This window comes from Malaclemys terrapin, chromosome 7 (assembly GCF_027887155.1).
Source record: "Malaclemys terrapin pileata isolate rMalTer1 chromosome 7, rMalTer1.hap1, whole genome shotgun sequence".
Lineage (NCBI taxonomy): Eukaryota > Metazoa > Chordata > Testudines > Emydidae > Malaclemys > Malaclemys terrapin.
The window spans coordinates 52,235,764-52,256,420 of NC_071511.1; the positions used below are offsets into that span (position 1 = coordinate 52,235,764).

The following is a 20,657-nucleotide window of genomic DNA, read 5'->3' on the forward strand; positions in this document are numbered from 1 at the left end:
CTGCGGCCGTGTCCTGTCACAGCAGAGGAGGGTTTCCCCTGGCCATGGGCTGGGGGCACTCCTCATGTGGGGCTATCTCTGCAGTTCTTCCTGTCTGAGAGCGACGTGGGCCAGAACCGAGCCGTGGCCTCCCAGCAGCGCCTGGCAGAGCTCAACAGCTATGTGCCTGTGACAGCCTACACCAGGGAGCTGTCCGAGAGCTTCCTGGCAGCCTTCCAGGTGAGATGGGGCCGTGGCTCGGGCACCCACATCTGTGGACTTGCAGGGGCCTCAAGCAAGCAGGAGCTAGGTCCAGGCTGCCGGTGTGGGGCAGCTGGGAGCTGAGGCTTGGCAGGTGTCACTCAGCTTCTGGAAACGGCCAGCATAACCAGCCTCAGTCTGGGGGGCAAGAGGGAGGATCCACAGCTGAGTCCGAGGGTGGCGGGAGCCGGGGGCGGGGGGGTCTGAGGGGCAGTCTGGGTTGGGGTCCCAGCTGAGCTAGGGTTGCCAGGCATCCGTTTTTTGACTGGAACGCCCGATTTAAAAGAGACCCTGGTGATTCTGGTTGGTACCGCTGATCAGATCATTAAAAGTCCGGTTGGCTCAGGGCTGGCAGGCTCCCTACCTTGCTCTGCGTGGCTCCTAGAAGCGGCCAGCACGTTCAGCTCTTAAGCATGGGGTGGCCATGGGGGCTCCACACTCTGCCCGCGCCCCGAGCACTGGCTCCGCAGCTCCCATTGGCCGGGAACTGCGGCTAATGGAAGCTGCAGGGGCAGCGCCTGTGGGCAGAGGCAGCATGTGGAGCCCCCTGTGGCTGCCCCTGCACCTGGGAGCCGAGGGACATGCCAACTGTTTCCGGGAGCCGCCTGAGGTCTGCGCCACCCGGAGCCCGCACCCTGAACCCTCTCCTGTGTCCCAACCCCCTGCCCCAGGCCTCAGCACCCTCCTGCACCCCAAACCCCTCATCCCTGGCCCCACCTCAGAGCCGGCACCCACCAGCCAGAGCCCTCACCCCCTCCCACACCCCAACCCCCTGCCCCAGCCTCGTGAAAGGAAGTGAGGGTTGGGGAGAGCGAGCAATGAGGGGAGGGGAGAATGGAGTGAGAAGGAGGCAGGGCCTCAGAGAACGGGTGGGGCAGGAGCAGGGCTTCAGGGAAGGGGCAGGCAGGGCAAGTGTGTTTGGTTTTGTGTGATTAGAATGTTGGAAATCCTAAGCTGAGCCCAGGGGGGCGGGGAATCTGGGGAGTGATTCCATCTGAGGCCGGGGTGGCAGGGAGTCTTGTGCTGGGTCCCAGCTGAGGGCTGGCTGTAGCTTTCGGAGTTCCTAAACAAGCAGTTTTGGGATTGCTTCTTCCTGCAAAGAACAATCCAGGTATTTACTTAGGGCTTGCACAAACGGCTATATGAGCACCCCCTTGTGGGCCTTCAGCGCACTGACCCATCTAGCTGGCACTGCCCAGCGGCTGGCAGGGGGAGTGAAGTTCCCATCTAGCTAATGCCAAAGCCAGTTGAGTGGCTGTGAAGTGGCATCAGGGAAACGTGCTGGCCCAGGGGGTGTGGCACTGTGCTTGGAGGCCTCTTCTGGGGGGGCACAGCCACCCCCAAGCCAGATCCCGGTTGCACTAATGCTGGGTCTTGGCTCAGGTTGTGGTTCTGAGCAACTCGCCACTGGAGGAACAGCTCCGCATCAGCGACATCTGCCATGCCTGCAGCATCCGCTTCATCCTGGCTGACACCAAGGGGCTGGCTGGGTAAGCGTAAGATGCTACCTGCACTGCTGAGACACATGCATGCCAGGTGCTCTGCAGCAGGGGGTGCTGTGGGGTGGGGCAGGAGCCCTGGCTATAGGGGGAGCCCTCGGCTACTCCCAGTCCCAGCCTCTCCCAGCAGGGGATGCTGTGGGGAGGGAGGTGCATTGGCCAAGGGTGCTGACCCAGCCCCTGCTCCTGCCTCTAGGCAGCTGTTCTGTGACTTCGGGGAGAACTTTGTGGTCGACGAACCCTCGGAGGCTGAGCCCGTCTGCGCCTACGTCCAGCAAATCTCGCAGGTACAGCCAGGCCGAGCGCCTTCACTGTGGCCTCGGCTGGGCACCTGGGGAAGCCTGTCTCCCCCCTCAGGGCCCGGGCCCCCAGCCAGGAGTCACCCAGGCACCACAGAGGGAACCCCAAGGGGCAGGAGTTCATCCCTTGCCCACCCTGGCCAAGCCTGCGCCATGACGAGCCGGCCAAGCTGTGATGGGCCTTGGCTCCTCCCTGTCCTTCCTGCTCAGCAGGCAACCCCCCATTCTTCGCTCTTGGGCAGGCTCTGTGCCCAGCATCCCTGCGGAGCCGTGCGATCTGGCTCCCTCTGGGCTGTGGGGCGCTGTAGGTCCCTGTCCTGGTGACTGGCTCTGCCACTGTTTCCTCAGTGTCTCCATCTTACGAGTCGGCCTCGGCCAGTCCTCAGTGACTGCCCCCCCACCCCCTTTCCCCCGGCTCAGACCACTGGGCAATACCCACACACCCATGAGACTCCCTGGTGACCCCCACATGCCCATGTGTCGTCCCCCCCCAGGCAACGTCCACATGTCCACCCCTAAGAGCACACAGGCCTTTTCCACCCTGGGGAACAATGTGACATATGGGGAAACTGAGGCACACATGGGCTTTGTAAAAAATTACAAAAATTCCCACCTTGTCACACCCTCCCCCACCCCGTAGCCCTCTCCCTATGTGGGTTGCCCCAGGGTCACCCTCCCTCCTGTAACCCCCTTGCCATGTGGCCCAAGTGGGGTTGCTGACCCCTTCTCTCTCCCCAGGGCACACCCGGGGTGGTGACCTGCAGGGACGGGCAGGGCCATGGCCATGGCTTTGCAGATGGCGACTTTGTGACGTTCTCCAACTTGGAAGGCATGAGCCAGCTGAACGGCTGCAAGCCCCACGCCATCCATGTTCTGGGTGAGCCCCCACTGGCTGGGGCCAGGAAAGCACAGGGTCAGGGATCCCAGGAACGGGGAGCATTGGGGGGACCCCGTTCTGAGGACCAGGGAGCATTGGGGGATCCCGCTCTGGGAGCAGGGTAGCACTGGGGGGGACCCTGCTCTGGGGGGAGGCCATTGCGATGGGGGCTAGGATGTAGTTTTTCACTGAAAGTCACTAGCCCCACCTCTCCGGGGCGGGGGGGGGGCAGAGAGGGATGAGGGCTTCCCTGCTGGCTCCCTGCTTTCAGCCCAGCCCCTTGTGGGGGCTGCTGGGCTCCGACCAACCCTCCGTGTGCCCCACCTGGCCCGTGTGAGTCCCCTAGTGCCAGGGTTAGGCTGGCCTTGGGCTCCTGGCTCTGGGTTGGGCCCTGGGCAGGTCTGGGCCAGGCCGAGATGGCAGAGACGCCCTTACACACAGGCCGTGCCCAGCTGCCACAGACTGCGGGGGCCCAGGGGCAGGGCCACAGGCTTACAGAGCCGGGGAGGAGTTGTGGGGACTCAGGGCCCCCCTCACCCGGGCACTGCCTCCCCCAGATGAGTTCACGCTGGAGATTGGGGACACCAGCTCCTTTGCCCCGTACCAGCGTGGTGGAGTCATCACCCAGGTGAAGGTGCCACAGCTGCACTCCTACGTGAGTATGCCCCCAGCTGACCCCACCCCCCACCACCAGGGCCCCCCATGGCTGGCCAGGGCCCCCCATGGCTGGCCAGGGCCCCCCATGGCTGGCCAGGGCCCCCCATGGTCCCCGTTGCAGCTGGCTGGGCCCCACCACTTTGCGCCTCCCCAGGGCCCCTGTGGCTGGCTGGGCCCCCCACTCAGCCCCCAGTTTTCTTCCCCGCAGCTGAGTCCCCAACTCTGCCCGCCCTGGGACTGGCTGGGCTGCCCTATGGCTGGCTGGGCCGCCCGACTCCCACCCCTCACAGATGGCTGGGGCCCACCCCCGGTTGCCCCTTGCTCCCCCCCTCCCACGGCTGTCCAGACCCTCACCCTGCAAATGGGTGCAGTGTTACAAACTGCTGCCCATCAGAATTTGCTGCTTTGCTGGGACCAAACATGTCCTTGCGGATGCTCAGTGTGCTGGAGCCGCTGGCCTCGCGCTGCCCCCCCCGGGGGACCTCCTGTTCCCTCGGTCTGGAGGGGGCAAATCGGGGGGGGGGCAGGCTGTGGCCAAACTGATTGCACAGGAGGGGCAAACTGCTGGAGGCAGAGGTGGGAGGGGACCAAATCAGGGCTGGGGTTAGGAGCCGGGGCACTGCCAGCTTGAGGCAGAAGGGATAACAGTTACCGGTGGCGGAGGGCATTTGGAGTGTGGTGGTGTCAAGGCTGAATCCCCACTCTGTCACTCCAAGTGCAGAAAGTGGGGGCCTGCAAGGATTCTAAAAATTACTACTGGAATCTCCAGGCTTGTATTAAACTCCCAAGGTTACAGCTTTTCTCTGACTTTTTGGCTTGGTAAATGCTGCGACTACCCAAATGCAAAAAAGCCCCTTGGACCCAGGAAGGAGCACTTGGGAATTCCTCCCTGTGGGGTACCCTGAAGCCCTTTCACCCTGCCCCCCTCCAAGGAAGAGCTGAGAAAGAAAACAAAGGAAATTAGCTGTTGCCACCAGCTAGTCAAACAATGTATGCACAAATCTCTTAGGACACCAAAAATCCAATTCTGTTCTTAAAAAGGTAAACTTTATTTAAAAACAAAAAGAAATAAAATACATATGGAACTTGGGCTTTTGCTAGATTTTAAAAGAGCAATTCCAAAAATCAAGCATCCAAAATAGCTTTCTTGGCGGTTCAGCTTAAAGGTTACAAGCAAACAAAGCATCTGAGGTTAGCACAGAGGAGTCCACAAGCCAATAAGAAATAACCCTAATCACGTCTTTTTAGACATTCCCTAATTGTACTTACATATCTGAGGCTTCAGATAAGTAGGTTTGAGGTATGAATTGATAATCTATAATCATACCTGGCTTAAGCTGCTTACACCATTGTTGCTCTGTCCCTGCAGCCCAGAGAACAACAGACAAAGGGAATATTTCTTTCCCAATTTTAAAAAGTTCTACCTTCCCATTGGCTATTTTGGTCAGTTGCGCACTCCTTTTCTTTTACCTGTGGGCTTTTTAACTCTTTACAGGTAAAACAAGTAAAGAACAGACCAAGAGAGATTTTACAGTCTGTCCATCAAAGGGAGCTACTCCCCCCCCCCCCCCCATGTATCACAGGGGAGCAGAGGGGCTTTTTGTTTCCTCTGCCAGGACAGTGCAGCTCAGCTCCTGTCTCCCAGGGCCATGCTGCCTAGCCAAGGCAGCTCTGCCTCAGCCGCTGGGATGTGCTGGGCGGCTGAAGGAGACTCCATTCAGTGCTGTATTTTGCCCCCCCCCCCCCCCCCCAAAGTGACAGTTGTCAGCCATGGTTTAGTGTACATGGGCATCCCGGCTCAGCTTCTCATTCTGCAGAATGCCCATCGCAAATTTGCCTTGGCCGCTGTTCTTTTTCCTGCTCTGGCGCCTGCCGCTGCCAGGCCAGTATCACTCTTGGCCATTCTTTATTTGAAAATGTTACCCCTGATTTCCCTTGGCACTTCATCTTGGGCCGTCCTTACCAGGGGGGCCGGGAGGTGGCACTGCCACTTGAGAGCAAATCACTGACTATGTGTCGCTAGTACCTTCAGCAGTCAGAGCTCACAGTGTTTCTGGAACAGCACTTCCTGTCTGTATGGTGACATTAGGTTTTAATTCTAAATTTCATCCTTTTCTCCTTTGTTTTAATCCACACGTTAATTCTTTGGACTCAGGACATCAAGGCTGGATGATTTCCTGCTTGGGTGTCAAACCTCTTCCCTTTCCTTTGATCCACCAATGGGGATTGCCTTCTCAACTGTTCCTTTGCTTCTTTAGCCGGCCCCCTGGGGCTTCTTCACGTCTCAACGGGTGTGTAGCACTTGGCTCCCAAATATTCACCCCAGGCCAGATCTCTGAAGGGTGAGAGCATCTCCGTGCCTTTGAAAATCCCACTAGCTGCCTAAATGCCTTTAAAAATCTGGCCAATAGGGCATTATACTATCGTGTATGAAGCCCTTCTGAAAAGGCAAATTGCTACTGCCATTGTTACTAGAGAGAAGTATGCAATCAGCAGCCACAAGTGTTCAAAAATTACGAGTTTTACGCCGGAAAGTCATGGAATTAAATGAACTAAATACATCGGTTTGGGGGGCTTGAATTTTACCTTTTTGTTCACGAGCCTTTCGGTTGCACTAGCTTTGTACTTTCTCTGTTCCCTCTCCCAAAGACACCAATGATCCAAAATGGACATAAATTCCTGTAACATCCAATCCCATTTGGGACTTCCAGGAACATGTGTTCCCTCTCCTGTCATCACTGAAAATTGATTAAAATCCTTATTTCTGTAAGTAATTTCCCCCCGCCCCGCGCAAACACCGGAATGCACATTAACACTTTACTCTTATTTCATTTGCTGCATGCCTAAATGTTGATTTTTCTGCTGAATTGTTTATACTTTTCCCTGCATATTTTAATGTAATGTTTTATATATGCTACATATTGTGTTACGATACATTTCAGTATCATCTGCTCTCTACTGCCGAAAGCAAGGATTTTTAAGGTGAATTATGCTGTTACTCCTTTGCATTGGCTGCCTTTTGGAGAAACTAAAATGCTGTGTCTCCACTATGTTTGCAGTGATGTTGTAGCTGTGTCAGTCCCAGCATATTAGAGACACGAGATGGGTGAGAGAATAGCTTTGATTGGACCAACTTCTGCTGGGGAAAGAAACAAGCTTTCGAGCCACACAGAGCTCTTCTTCAGCTCTGGAAACCAATTGAGAATGTCCTGGCTAAATTTAAGATTGAACAGATAGTTTTAGCGTAAGTAGTTACACATATTGTAAGAAACCATTTAATGTAGAGTGGCCCATTAACACCCCTGTAGTCACAGGACACAAAGGGAGAGGGGGTTAGTGGTTACAGATTGTTGTAATAAGCTATAAATCCAGTTTCTTTATTAAGACAATTTTTAGTGTCTAGCAAATTTATGAATGTAAACTCACAGGCTCGTCTTTTGAAGGAGTTGTGCAGATTTCCTGTGCGGCCGAGGACTGAGAGGTCAGACATGGAGTGATCGCTGTGTAAGAAGTGTTCACCCACTAGTGGCAGATAACATGTTTTTGTCCTTTGTCTTTTTCCTGTGCGAGTTCATTCCATAGAGATTGTCTGATTTTACCTGTATAGCTGTTAGTGGGACATGTAGAGCACTGGGTCTTCACAGGGAGATGCTAATGCAGAGGTGGGCAAACTACGGCCCGGGGGCTGCATCCAGCCCTCCAGATGTTTTAATCTGGCCCTCGAGCTCCCATCAGGCAGCAGGGTCTGGGGAGTGGGGTTGGGGGTTGCGTCACTCCGCGCGGCTCCCAGAAGCAGCAGCATGTCCCCTTTCCGGTCCCTACATGTAGGGGCAGCTAGTGGGCTCCGCACACTGCCCCCACCCCAAGCGTTGCCCCCGCAGCTCCCATTGGCCAGGAAATGTGGCCAATGGGAGCTGCAGAGGTGGAGCCTGCGGACAGGGCAGTGTGCAGAGTTGCCTGGCTGCACCTCCCATGTAGGAGCTGCAGGGGGGACATGCCGCTGCTTCTGGGAGCTGCTTGAGGTAAGCGCTGCTCAGAGCCTGCACCCCTGACCCCCTCCAAACCCCTTCATCCCAGCCTGGAGCAACCTCCTGCACCCCCAACCCTCATCCCCAGAGCCTACACCCCCAGCCAGAGCCCTCATCCCTCCCCCCCCCACGCCCCAACCTCCTGCCCACAGCCCCCTCCCACACCCTGAACTCATTTCTGGCCCTATTCCAGAGTCTGCACCCCTAGCCAGAGCTCTCACTCCCTCTCGCACCCCAACCCCCAATTTCAAGAGCATTCATGGCTTGCCATACGCTTTCCATACCCAGATGTGGCCCTGGGGCCAAAAAGTTTGCCCATCCCTGTGCTAATGCATATTAGTTCTCCCACAGTAAACTCACGTTTTCTTAACAGTGAGGACACAGACTATAATGCTAAATTAACCATTAGTATCTAGAGCTTGACAACTCGGATTCCGATTGTGTGGCTAAGGGCTTGTCTACACTTAAAACACTAGAGCATGCTGCTGTAGTGTTCAGTGTAGACACTACCTGTGCCAATGGAGGGGCTCTCTGGTCAGTGTGGACAATCCACCTCCTTCAGCAGCGGCAGCTAGGTCAATGGAAGGATTCTTGTGCTGTCTACCTTGGGACAGCTTAACTCTGCCGTTGGCGGGGGCATGGATTTTTCACATGCCTGATTGATGTCATTAAACCAACCTATTTCTCCAGTGTAGATGAGCCCTCGCGCTGCTGCTTCACCAGCACAGGGCTTTGTGTCAGACTGGCTGCAGGCCCTGCTATGGGCGTGCCATGGAACCCCAGGGAAAGCCTGTGAAACTAAAGGAACCTGAGGCTTGTCTTAGTAAGGGCATGTCTCCAAGGTGTGACACTAAAGGTGTGAAGCCAGGCCATGCACTGCTCCGAACCCCTGTGTGGATGCTCTTGTTCAGGGGCGAAGTGCCCAGCGTCAGTCAGGGCAGCCCCAGGAGGTTGGCGTCCATCCCCACCCACTGTTAATCATCAGGCCTGTGAGTATGTTGAATGTTGGTAAAAGTCTCATTCCTGTGACGGGGGCTCCACTGGGCTGGTGCCTCCCCTGGTCACTGGGGAATAGCTTGCTAGGTGGAGCCTCTTCCCGCAGTCGCAGGCCCTCCCTCCCTCCATCTCTGTCGCTGGGTCTGCGACGCCCCAAGCTGCTGCTGCCTCTTGGTGACTCAGCCTCCGGCCAGGCCACTACCAGCCCTTTCCCTTCCAGGCACCAGTCTCCCTCCCTGGCAGACTCCTTTTCACTGCCCCAGTGCCACTCCTCAGTGGCTGGCAGGGCCCCGGGCCTACTCTCTGCTCCAGGTTCTGACTCAGGGCCCCTCTGCTCAGCTGCCAAGGCCTGTTCCCTTTGAGCTCTCTCCTGGCCCTGTCCCTCTCTGGGGTTTGCCAGCCCCACAACACTTCCCCCCCCCCCCCCCCAGGGAGGGACTGTGGGCTACCTGGTCCTGTAGCCTCCCAGCCCTCCTCCCCCTGCCCAGTCGGGACTGCGGCCTTCCCCAGCAGCCCCTGTCTAGCCCAGCTGGTTCCTTGGGCTCCCTCCTACAGCCACCTGCTTCCCCTCTGCAAGGGGCGCTTGGGGATTAGCTCTGCCAGGCATTGCACCCTCCTCTGGCAGTGTCTTCCCCTATCCTGGCTCGCCCTGAAGCCCCTTTTGCCTCCGGCTGACTCCCTACAGGATTCCTTCTGGGGTTGCCAAAGCCCTTCCACACAAACAGCCTCAGGCAGTCTTCTGGCACCATATCTGCAGGGGCTGGCAGAGGAACCCGCCTGCTACTCGAGGGTCCAGTCTGGGGCCCCATACCTGGCAACTCTGGCTGCTCCCTGCAGCCCTTGCTCCTTCCCTGGATTCCTTCCTACAGCATCTGCCCCCCTTTACCCCTGGCTGTACCAGCTCCAAACCCTTCTCCCAGGAGTAGGCTGCTTGCTCTAGCCCCAACACCCCTCCCAGAGAGGGACTGCAGCCCCCACGGGTGCTAGCTTCCTACTCTTGCCCAGCAGAGTAATGAAATCCTGGCTCCTTCTCCGTGGGCAGCCTGAGCAGCTGATTGGCCCCTTACCTGCTTCATCCCTCCAGGCCTTGTGTGGGGTGCACACAAACACTCAGACTCCTGGAAATGCAGGTCTGGAAGGGACCTCATGAGGTCATCTAGTCCTGCCGCCTGCTATATATTACATGGACCGTCCCTGAGAGGTGTGTGTCCAACCTACTCTTAAAAGTCTCCAGTGATGGAGACTCCACAACCTCTTTGGGCAATTTATTCCAATGCTTAACCACCCTGACGGGAAGTTTTTCCTATTGTCCAGCCTAAACCTCCCTTGCTGCAATTTAAGCCCATTGCTTCTTGTCCTACCCTCAGAGGTTAAGGAGAACAGTTTTTCTCCCTCCTCTTTGTAACAACCTTTTATGTACTTGAAAACTGTTATCATGTTCCCTCTCAGTCTTCTGCCCTAGGTGGGATACTTTCGAAAGTACCAATTCAGGACAAATTGCTTAGAGCAGGGCAGTTACAGCTCAAGGCTGGGGTTCCTTTGCACACCAAGACAAACCAAAGCAGTCAAACAGTGAAGACTTTGGTTTTACCCCACTGGCTAACCATAAGTCATACAAGCAATTTCCTTAGACACTCCAGTTTCCCAGTATCACCACCAGTGCCGCTCATTATGTGGATGAATGGTTATGAAAATCAGTATCCCAGTACAAGGAAAAAGGTTCTCCCGATCCCACAAGACCAAGCTCCAGACCCAGGTCCAGGGCCAGCTTTAGGAAGTGCGGGGCCCGATTCGAATAGTTTTGACGGGGCCCCGGCAGGGATGACTCACCCGGCGGCACTTTGGGTCTTCGGCAGCACTCAAGGATGCCGCCAAAGACACGGAGCGATTGAAGCACCTGCTGCCGAAGTGCCACTGAAAACCCGGAGCGCCGCCGGGTGAGTAAAAATTAAAAAGGTGCCTAAGTTAGCCACTCTTCTTTAGAGCGCGGGGCCCTCTTCGGCGCAGGCGCGGGGCCCTCTTTGGCGCGGAGCCGGAATCGGGGGAATTGGCCTAAAGCCTGCCCTGTCCAGGTCCATATACAAATCAGATCTTACCCATGAATCACGCTGTTGCCAATCCTTTAGAATCTAAAATCTAAAAGTTTATTTCATAAAAGGAAAAAGATATCGATTAGAGCTAGAATTGGCTAAATGGAATCAATTACATACAGTAATGGCAAAGTTCTTGGTTCAGGCTTGTAGCAGTGATGGAATAAACTGCAGGTTCAAATCAAGTCTCTGGAGTACATCCACAGCTGGGATGGGTCATTCAGTCCTTTGTTCAGAGCTTCAGTTTGTAGCAAAGTACCTCCAGAAGTAAGAAGCAGGATTGAAGACAAGATGGAGGTGATGCAGCAGCCTTTTATAGTCTCTTGCCTGTTGAAGGACACCTTTTGTTCTTAGTGTGGAAAATCACAGTAGCAAGATGGAGTCTGGAGTCACATGGGCAAGTCACATGTCTAGGCATGACTTAATTTGCAGGCCGATGCCATTGTTTACATGTTAGTTTGAACGTTCCCAGGAAAGCTCAGATGTGGATTGGCATCTCCCAAAGTCCAGTGTCAGTTAAGTGTTTCTTGATTGGGCACTTACTGAGAATAGTCATTTCTCAAGAAGCTGACCAAACGATTCAGTGGGACTACTTAGAATCAAAACACATTGATATACAAGTACCTAGCCAATATTCATAACTTCAACTACAAAAATGATACAAGCATTCAGATAGCATAATCATACCCAGCAAATTATAACCTTTCCATAGTCACTTTATACGACAACTTTTGTACAATATTTGCTGCAAATATATAATAGTGGTGGCAACAATGATCTATACAGTCCCAAGTTCATATTAATAATGTAATAACTCCATTATGCATTATTAATGAAAACATTGAATAGTACCAGCCGCAGGACTGACCATTGCAGGACCCCATTAGATGTACCCTCCCACTATAACTACTCTTTGAGAATGGCTTTTCAGCCAATTGTACCCCCACCTTATAGTAGTTTCATCTAGACTAAGGGTGGCAAACTACGGGCCGTATCTGGCCCACAGGATTGGCACTCCCATGGTGCTGCAGGGGTAAGGCAGGCTCCCTGCCTGCCTGGCCCTGTGCCACTCCCAGAAGCGGCTGGCACCACGTCCCTGCAGCCCCTGGGGGAGCGGGGGGCAGAGGGCTCTGTGCGCTGCCGTCACCTGTGGGTACTGCCCTTCGCAGTTCCCATTGGCCGGGAACGGGAAACCACGGCTAATGGGAGCTTCGGAGGAGGTACCTGCAGTCGAGGGCAGCATGTGGAGCCCTCTACTCCTCCTCCCCCAGGGGCCACAGGGACGTGGTGGCGGCCGCTTCCGGGAGTGGCACGGGGCCAGGGCAGGCAGGGAGCCTGCCTTAGCCCCACTGAATGCTGCTGCCACCCCGGAGCCGCTCAAGATAAGCAGAGCCGGGCTGGAGTCCACACCCCAAACCCACCCTGCACCCCAACCCCCTGCCCTGAGCCCCCTGCCGCATCCCTCCTGCACCCCAAACCCCTGCCCTGAGACCCCTCATACACCCCACATCTCTCCTGCGCCCCAACCCCTTGCCCTGAGCACTTTCCTGCACACCTCACCGCCTCTCACAACCTGCACTCCGTCCTGCACCCCAACCCTGTGCCCCAGCCCTACAATCATGCCCCTGCATGCAATTTCCCCATCCAGATGTGGCCCTCGGGCCAAAAAGTTTGCCCACCCCTGATCTAGACCACTTTCTCCTAGTTTGCTTATGAGAATGTCATGGGGGACTGGGTCGAAAGTCTTACTAAAGTCAAGATACAGTAACTCCTTGCATAACGTAGTTATGTTTCTGAAAAATGCGACTTTAAGCGAAACGATGTTAAGCAAATCCAGTTTCCCATAAAAATTAATGTAAATGGGGTGTTGGGGGGGGGGAGGGCTTAGGTTCCAGGGAAATTTTTTTCACCTGACAAAAAACTATATATTATATAGATATACACACACTATATGTTTTAAACAAACAATTTAATACTGTTCACAGCTATGATGATTGTGAAGCTTGGTTGAGGTGGTGAAGTTAGAGGGTGGAAAAGGGAGGGATATTTCGCAGGGAATGCCTTGCTGCTAAATGATGAACTAGCACTTGGCTGAGCCTTCAAGGGTTAACACGTTGTTAAAGTAGCCTCTCATCAAGGCAGCACGAACACGAGGGAGGGGAGACAGCATAGCAGACAGAGACAGACACACACCTTGTGTTTGGGGGAGAGAGAGAAATGCACACTGCCCCTTTAAGTAAGCTGACCCACTCTTAAGTGCATTGTCTTTTTAAGTGGATCAGGAAGTTGAGACAGCAGCTGCTGCCCCAAGCTCTCTCTGTCTCTCTTCGTCTGTGTCCCCTTCCTGCTCTATATGGAGAAGGGGTAAGCGGGGTGAAGGAGCAGGGGGGAGGGGGGACACCCTGACATTAGCTCCCCCTTCCTCCCCCTTGCACAGCAAGCAGGAGTCTCTGGGAGCAGCTCCAAGGCAGAGGGCAGGAGCAGGACATGGCAGTGGGGGGAGGGAGAGCTGAACTTCCTATTGATAGCCTGCTGGGTGGCTGCAGCACAGGGAACTTAAGGGAATGGGGAGCTGATAGGGAGAGCTGATGGGGGGGCTGCCGGTCCACCCTGGTTACAAGCCCCCACCAGGTAGCTGCAACGGGCTGCTCTTCCTGCAAGCAGTGGACAAAGCAGGCGGCTGCCAAACAACGTTAGAAGGGAGCATTGCACAACTTTAAATGAGCATGTTCCCTAATTGATCGGCAACGTAACAACGAAACAACGTTAACCGGGACGACTTTAAGTGAGGAGCAACAGAGGGTCCTGTGGCACCTTTAAGACTAACAGATGTATTGAAGCATAAGCTTTCATGGGTGAATGCCCACTTTGTCAGATGCATGTAATGGCAATGCGTCTGACAAAGTGGGCATTCACCCACGAAAGCTTATGCTCCAATACATCTGTTAGTCTTAAAGGTGCCACAGGACCCTCTGTTGCTTTTTACAGATCCAGACTAACACGGCTACCCCTCTGATCAGGGCCGGCTCCAGGCACCAGCCGAGCAAGCTGGTGCTTGGGACGGCAGATTGAACGAGGCGGCATTCCGCCCAATCCTAGGGCATCACGGCCGCTTTTTTTGTTTGTTTGTTCTGCTCTGGCTGCCCTGTAGGGGGCAGCGGTGCGGAGGACGGGAGCACCCTGCAGCAAGCCTGGCAGGGCAGTCCTCGTCCTTCCCTCCCCGCCGACCGGAGTGGAGCCCTCCCAGCAGGCGGCGCGGCGGAAGGGGCTGCGTGGCAGTGCCCCGCTGTAGCCCTGGCCGCCCCCCTTCTCTCTCTCTCCTGCCCGCTCCCTCCCCCTTCCCCCCGCTAGCCGGTCCCCCTGCACCTGCGCTCCGGCGCACAGATCACTGGGTTTTTGGTTTGGTTTGGTTTGGTTTTTTTGCTTGGGGCAGCCAAAAAGCCAGAGCCGGCCCTGCCTCTGATACTTTGTTTGGAGTTACTGTACATCAGTTCTACTGCTCCTCTCCTGTCCACCGGACCAGCAACCCCGACGAAGCAGGAAGGCTGGTTTGCCATGATTTGTTCTTGACCAATGCCTGCTGGTGATGCCTTAGCCCCGATCATCCTGAGGGTGCTCACAACCGGCTGGTTTGTTCATTTGTTCCAAGGAGCAAAGAGAGGCTGACTGGTCTGTAATTCTCTCGTCCTCTTTGTTCCTCTTTATGGAGACTTAGGGCTTGATTCGCAAAGGGCTCGGTGCTGATGTCCCAATTTTAGGCTCCGCTGCAGTTCCCCAAACTCCCACCAAACGCTGCAGGCACCTGAGCTCAGTCGGCACCACATTGTCAGGTCAATGCTCCAGCGGTGCCCCCGGTTCCACGTGGCACGGGCGCACTGCTGCCATGCTCCAGCATCTGGGTGTCAGCGTCCCACCAACGCACCAGAACAATTTGCAAACCAGGCAGATGGGGGCAATGCTCATGGGGCATGTGGGCCCGATCTGGTCAGTGTGCTCAGAGGCTGTGCGCTAGATCAGGCCCCACCAGAGGCTGGCTGGAGGAGAGGAGATGGGGCACCATCCACCTTGTAACTGCTTGCCTAATGGCTAGAGCCACAGACCCAGGGTGGGGAGATCCCAGCCCCCTCCTCCCCCCCCCCCCCCGGTCAGAAGGGTTTGAACAGTGCACTAACCCCAGGACTACAAGGTGGGTCTCACCCGCCGCTGTGTATGGAGCTGCCTGACTCCAGAGGAGTCCCCGTTCATGGATCACCAGGCTGAACCTAATGTCTCCCTGCTCTGGGGAGTTAGGTGCTGAACTCTGTGAGGGGTGGGGCTTAGCATGACCCACCCAGCATACTGGCTTTTGGGGATCCCGCTCTGATCCCCCCCATTCTTGGCACAGAGAGTCTAGGTGCCCCACTCAGGCTGTGTGCACCGTGGGGTATTCCTGAGGCTGGGCGCTGGGACAGTGAGTGGGCAGTGCCCTCTGGAAATCAGCCCTGTTCCCCATGGCTAGAAACCGGGATTGCTGTGGTGTTAACATGGGGAACTGAGGTGCGGGGGCTGTTCTGCAGTGGAACTCCAGGGAGGGTGAGGCCTGAGGAGACACTGGGCAGCAGATTCACAGGTAGCGGGTGTAGGGGGGAGCGAGCACAGCAGGGAGTGGGCACAGCAGGCTCAGTGGGTGGAGTGGGCACAGAAGGGAGTGGGCTCATTGGGCAGTGGGCTCAGTGGGGAGTGGGCTCAACGGGCGCAGTGGGGAGTGGGCACAGCAGGCTCAGTGGGCAATGGGCTCAGTGGGAAGTGGGCACAGCGGCCAGCAGGCGCACATGGGCCCCAAAGGTGGAAGAACAAATTTGAAAACTTGACCAGTTTGTGTAGAAGTGATGGGGGGAGGGGCTGTGTAAGGACCAAGGCCAGTTTTCTGCCTAGATTTCCCCAACCTGTTCCTGGCGCTCCACATAACTCCAGGGCAGTGAACAGTGGTTATATGGGCCAGGGTCTAATCTGCAATGGCAAGAGACGAACACAGACAAACCGAGACCTGTCGGCTCTGCCAGATGCTCACCCTGCGCTCTGACACCATATTGGCCTTGCCCAGTCACACACACACATCTGGCAGAAGCAGCAGACAAGCCCCCGCCCCCCATCAGTAGCTCGAATGGTAGCCATTTATAACAGCCCCCAGATGGGCCCATCACCTATCTGCATCCGGGGGCCCTGGCGGAGGTGGGGGGACCATTCTGTGCCAGATCTCGGCCCAACAGCTCTTTGGGGCATTGGTGTGTGGGCCTGGCACCATGTCCTGCTGCTAGGCATGAGTCCAGGCCCTGGCATGGCTCTCAAAGCCTGGAAGCACCATGCCAAGAGCCTGTCATGGGGCAGAGTAGCCTAGCCCTGCCTGTACCCAGCTGCCTTGCTCTGTGGGAGGTGCGTCCCAGCCTGTACCCAGCTGCATGGGCAACACCACCCCAGACTCTGATCTCTGCCTGCAGGAGCCCCTGAGAGCCTCCCTGGCCAAGCCAAAGATCAAAGCCATGGACGACCGAGGGCACAGCTTGCACCTGGCCTTCCGGGCACTGCACGCCTTCGCTGCTGAGATGGGACGGCTGCCCCGGCCCAGAGCCCAGGTGAGGAGGGCCCTTGCCTGGGAGTCAGCCACCTTCTGGCCTCGTGCCCCCTACCTGCACCCTTCCCCCACTTGCACCCTATCCCTGCCTGGACCCAACTTGCACCTGTGCCCTGCCTGTGCGCCGCCCCTGCCTGGGTCCTGCCTCGCCCCCACCTGACCCATGCCTGTCCCTGCAGGCGGATGCGCAGAGGCTGCTGGAGCTGGCACGAGGCCTGACCGCGCACCAGGAGCTGCTGGATGAGGGTCTAGTGCGGACGTTTGCCCATGTGAGCGCAGGGGAGCTGAGCCCCATGGCCGCCTTCCTTGGAGGCCTGGCTGCCCAGGAGGTGCTGAAGGTGCGTGGCCAGGTTGGGGGCCCACGGGGGGAGGGGAGTGCAGGGCAGGGTGAGCCTGAGGCCTGGCTGCTGGCTTGGGGAGGGGCAGGGCCACAGCAAGTGCTTGGGAAGTGGGGGAGGGGTAGGAGGCGGGTTTCCAGACACTCAGACCTTGTGCCTGATATGTCCTTGGGTGTTGCCACATGCCAACGTGGACCAAAACCACTGGGTTCCTGACACAGCCACCAGGTGGCGTCCCGATCCAAGCCAGACTTCAGCTGCAGCCCACCTTTGTGGGTGAATTCAAGGAACGCCCTAGAGTTGGTCTCCTGGGGGATGGGAGGTGCAGCTGGGGCAGAAGGAGGCTGGGTTAGGCTGGGACTCATGTCTGGGAGAAGCTCGCTCCCTGGCAGCCACCTTCTACCCCAGTCCTGGTCTCCCCCCAGCTGTGTGTAAGCGGGGGATTGATCCTGCTATTGTGGGGAACTTTCCTGGCTTATACACCACCCCAGTGAAATGGATCCTCCCTCTCATTCCCTTTACCCAGAGGCCTGCCTGACCTCGAGAACACCCCTTCTACTCTCATGTGTGGCAGAATCCTCATAACCCCAACAAGGCTGGGCTCAGGATTCCTGGGGGGGCTCAACTCCCAACCTTGTTGTGGTCACCTAGGGCAGGGGCTAGGGTGTCCCCACTCCGGGGTGCTCTCTGCACTGGATGCTTCCCTGACTCACTAATCATTACATAAAGTTCAAAGTAAATACAATTTATTAAACAGCAATCAATTAAAAAATAAGGAAAAAACAGGAAAGGTGAAAGGAAAACCCATCACCCCACTCTGTGGCATGGGACCACCATAACCAGCCATCTCCGGAGGGTAAGGGAAGTTCACAGTCTGTTCCTCATACGGCCCAGGCCTCCTGCCCAGGCCCTGGCTGTGCTGCAGGGATGCTGTGGGTTGGACACTTGCTCTGGCAGGGGCCACACACCCTCAGGCTCTAGGTTGCAGGGCCCTTCTTCCTAGTGTCAGCCCCCCATCAGGGTTATGATCCCCCTCCCAACTCTTCCCTGCACTGGGTCTTCTGCCCAGGATCCCCCCCGCTTCGCTCTCCCCAGCTGCTTCCTGCACATGGCTCCGAACTGCCCCAGCTTCAGCCCCAGCACTGCTGCTGCTCTGCCTCCAGTCCCCTGGGCTGCTCCTCTGGCCCCTCTGGCTTCGGCTGGCATGGCTCTGCTCCCAGCTCAGCCTGGTCCCCGGCTCTCTCCTTAGTTCAGCCCCACTCTGTTCCAGGCATCCCCAGTTCACTGGAGGATGGGACCACTCTGCACTCCTGACTCCCTCATTAGCCTGCCCGCCCTGTCAATCAAGCTGACCTGGAGCATTGGCTTCTCCCCATTGCCCCTGGGGACTGTCAGTCTCAGGGTCCTGATTTCCCATCGACCCTTCCCCTTCCTTTTGGTACTGGGAGCTAGCAACCAAAACACCTCACTCAGCTTTAATAAGGGGCTAACAGTCCTCTTACATCTGCAACGCCAGGGCCGGCTTTAGGCACCGCAGGGCCTGATTCGAAGGAGCTGCCGCCAAAGCAGGGCCGGCTCCAGGCAGCAGGCACCCAAGCACATGCTTGGGGGGGCACCTGGTAAGGGGCGGCAGGGGGAGCGCGGCGCGGCATTCTGCAGGGGTGGGCGCTCCGGCGGCGCGGCGCAGCGCTCGGCGGGCTCCGGCGGTGCTCTGGGGGGGGGGTTCCGGCGGCGCTCGGGGGGGGGGGCAACGCGGGGCTCGGCGCTGGGGGTCCGGCGGCACTCGGCACGGCGGGGAGGCGGGCTCCGGTGTGCGGTGCTCTGGGGGGGGTTCCGGCGGCGCTTGGCGGGGGGCGGGCTCCGGCGGAGGGGGCAGCGCGGGGCTCGGCGCTGGGGGGGGGTTCGGCGGCGCTCAGCACGGCGGGGGGGCGGGCTCCTGCGTGCAGCGCTCCACGGGGGGGCGGCGCTCTGGGGGGGGTTCCAGTGGCGCTCGGCGGGGGGGCAGCGCGGGGCTCGGCGCTGGGGGGGGTCCGGCGGCGCTCGGCACGGCGGGGGGCAGGCTGCGGCGCTCGGCGGGGGGTTCCCACGGCGCAGCGCTCGGTTAGGGGGCTTCGGGGGGGCGGCGCTTTTTTTTGCTGCCTGGGGCAGCAAAAAAGCTAGAGCCGGCCCTGCGCCAAAGTCCTGCCACTGCCTTCGGCGGCAGCTCTATCGGCTGCCGGTGCCTTCGGCAGCACTTCAGCGGAGGGACCTTCCTCCGTGGCAGCAATTGAGCTGCTGCAGAAGACAGCAGCGAGACTTCGGTGGCAGCTCCTTCGGGACGTTGCAGGGCCCTCTTAGGGGCATGGGGCCCGATTCCGGGGAATCAGCTGAATCACCCTAAAGCCGGCCCTGTGCAACGCCCCTCACTCCCAGCCCTGGGCTCCCCCCAGATCTGCTGGTGCCCCTCACTTTTGCCCCACAGCCCCTGGCTAGCCCAGCCCTGGGCACCTCACCAGCTTTGCTGGTGCCCCTCACTACTGCCCCGCAGCCCCTGCTAGCACAGTCGTGGGCTTCCCCCAACTCTGCCGGTGCCCCTCACTCCCTTCCCATAGCTCCCTGCTAGCCTTGTCCTGGGCTCCCCTCAACTCTGCCGGTGCCTCTCACTCCTGATCCACAGCCTCCAGCTAGAATCATAGAATCATAGAATCATAGAATATCAGAGTTGGAAGGGACCTCAAGAGGTCATCTAGTCCAACCCCCTGCTCAAAGCAGGACCAATTCCCAGCTAAATCATCCCAGCCAGGGCTTTGTCAAGCCGGGCCTTAAAAACCTCCAAGGAAGGAGACTCCACCACCTCCCTAGGTAACGCATTCCAGTGTTTCACCACCCTCCTAGTGAAATAGTTTTTCCTGATATCCAACCTGGACCTCCCCCACTGCAACTTGAGACCATTGCTCCTTGTTCTGTCATCTGCCACCACTGAGAACAGCCGAGCTCCATCCTCTTTGGAACCCCCCTTCAGGTAGTTGAAGGCTGCTATCAAATCCCCCCTCATTCTTCTCTTCTGGAGACTAAACAATCCCAGTTCTCTCAGCCTCTCCTCATAAGTCATGTGCTCCAGACCCCAATCATTTTTGTTGCCCTCCGCTGGACTCTTTCCAATTTTTCCACATCCTTCTTGTAGTGTGGGGACCAAAACTGGACACAGTATTCCAGATGAGGCCTCACCAATGTCGAATAAAGGGGAACGATCACGTTCCTCGATCTGCTGGCAATGCCCCTACTTATACAGCCCAAAATGCCGTTAGCCTTCTTGGCAACAAGAGCACACTGTTGACTCATATCCAGCTTCTCGTCCACTGTGACCCCTAGGTCCTTTTCAGCAGAACTGCTACCTAGCCATTCGGTCCCTAGTCTGTAGCAGTGCATGGGATTCTTCCGTCCTAAGTGCAGGACTCTGCACTTGTCCTTGTTGAACCTCATCAGGTTTTTTTCTGCCCAATCCTCTAATTTGTCTAGGTCCCTCTGTATCCGATCCCTACCCTCTAATGTATCTACCACGCCTCCTAGTTTAGTGTCATTTGCAAACTTGCTGAGAGTGCAGTCCACACCATCCTCCAGATCATTAATAAAGATATTAAACAAAACCGGCCCCAGGACCGACCCTTGGGGCACTCCACTTGAAACCGGCTGCCAACTAGACATGGAGCCATTGATCACTACCCGTTGAGCCCGACGATCTAGCCAGCTTTCTATCCACCTTACAGTCCATTCATCCAGCCCATACTTCTTTAACTTGGTGGCAAGAATACTGTGGGAGACAGTATCAAAAGCTTTGCTAAAGTCAAGGAATAACACATCCACTGCTTTCCCCTCATCCACAGAGCCAGTTATCTCATCATAGAAGGCAATTAGGTTAGTCAGGCACGACTTCCCCTTCGTGAATCCATGCTGACTGTTCCTGATCACTTTCCTCTCCTCTAAATGTTTCATAATTGATTCCTTGAGGACCTGCTCCATGATTTTTCCAGGGACTGAGGTGA

General features: G+C 56.8%; 1 protein-coding gene across 4 annotated transcripts in view; it reads left to right on the forward strand.

The window, feature by feature from the left end:
- The window catches only part of UBA7 (ubiquitin like modifier activating enzyme 7), a 68,579-nt gene that overhangs the window by 3,697 nt on the left and 44,225 nt on the right, over positions 1 to 20,657 (forward strand). For all 4 annotated transcript variants that reach the window (XM_054035411.1, XM_054035412.1, XM_054035413.1 and 1 more), the window contains 7 exons: positions 85 to 219; positions 1,624 to 1,730; positions 1,936 to 2,026; positions 2,777 to 2,915; positions 3,473 to 3,570; positions 16,164 to 16,298; positions 16,477 to 16,635. In XM_054035411.1, coding sequence (XP_053891386.1) covers positions 85 to 219; positions 1,624 to 1,730; positions 1,936 to 2,026; positions 2,777 to 2,915; positions 3,473 to 3,570; positions 16,164 to 16,298; positions 16,477 to 16,635 — 864 coding nt within the window. The remainder of the gene's footprint in view (positions 1 to 84; positions 220 to 1,623; positions 1,731 to 1,935; positions 2,027 to 2,776; positions 2,916 to 3,472; positions 3,571 to 16,163; positions 16,299 to 16,476; positions 16,636 to 20,657) is intronic.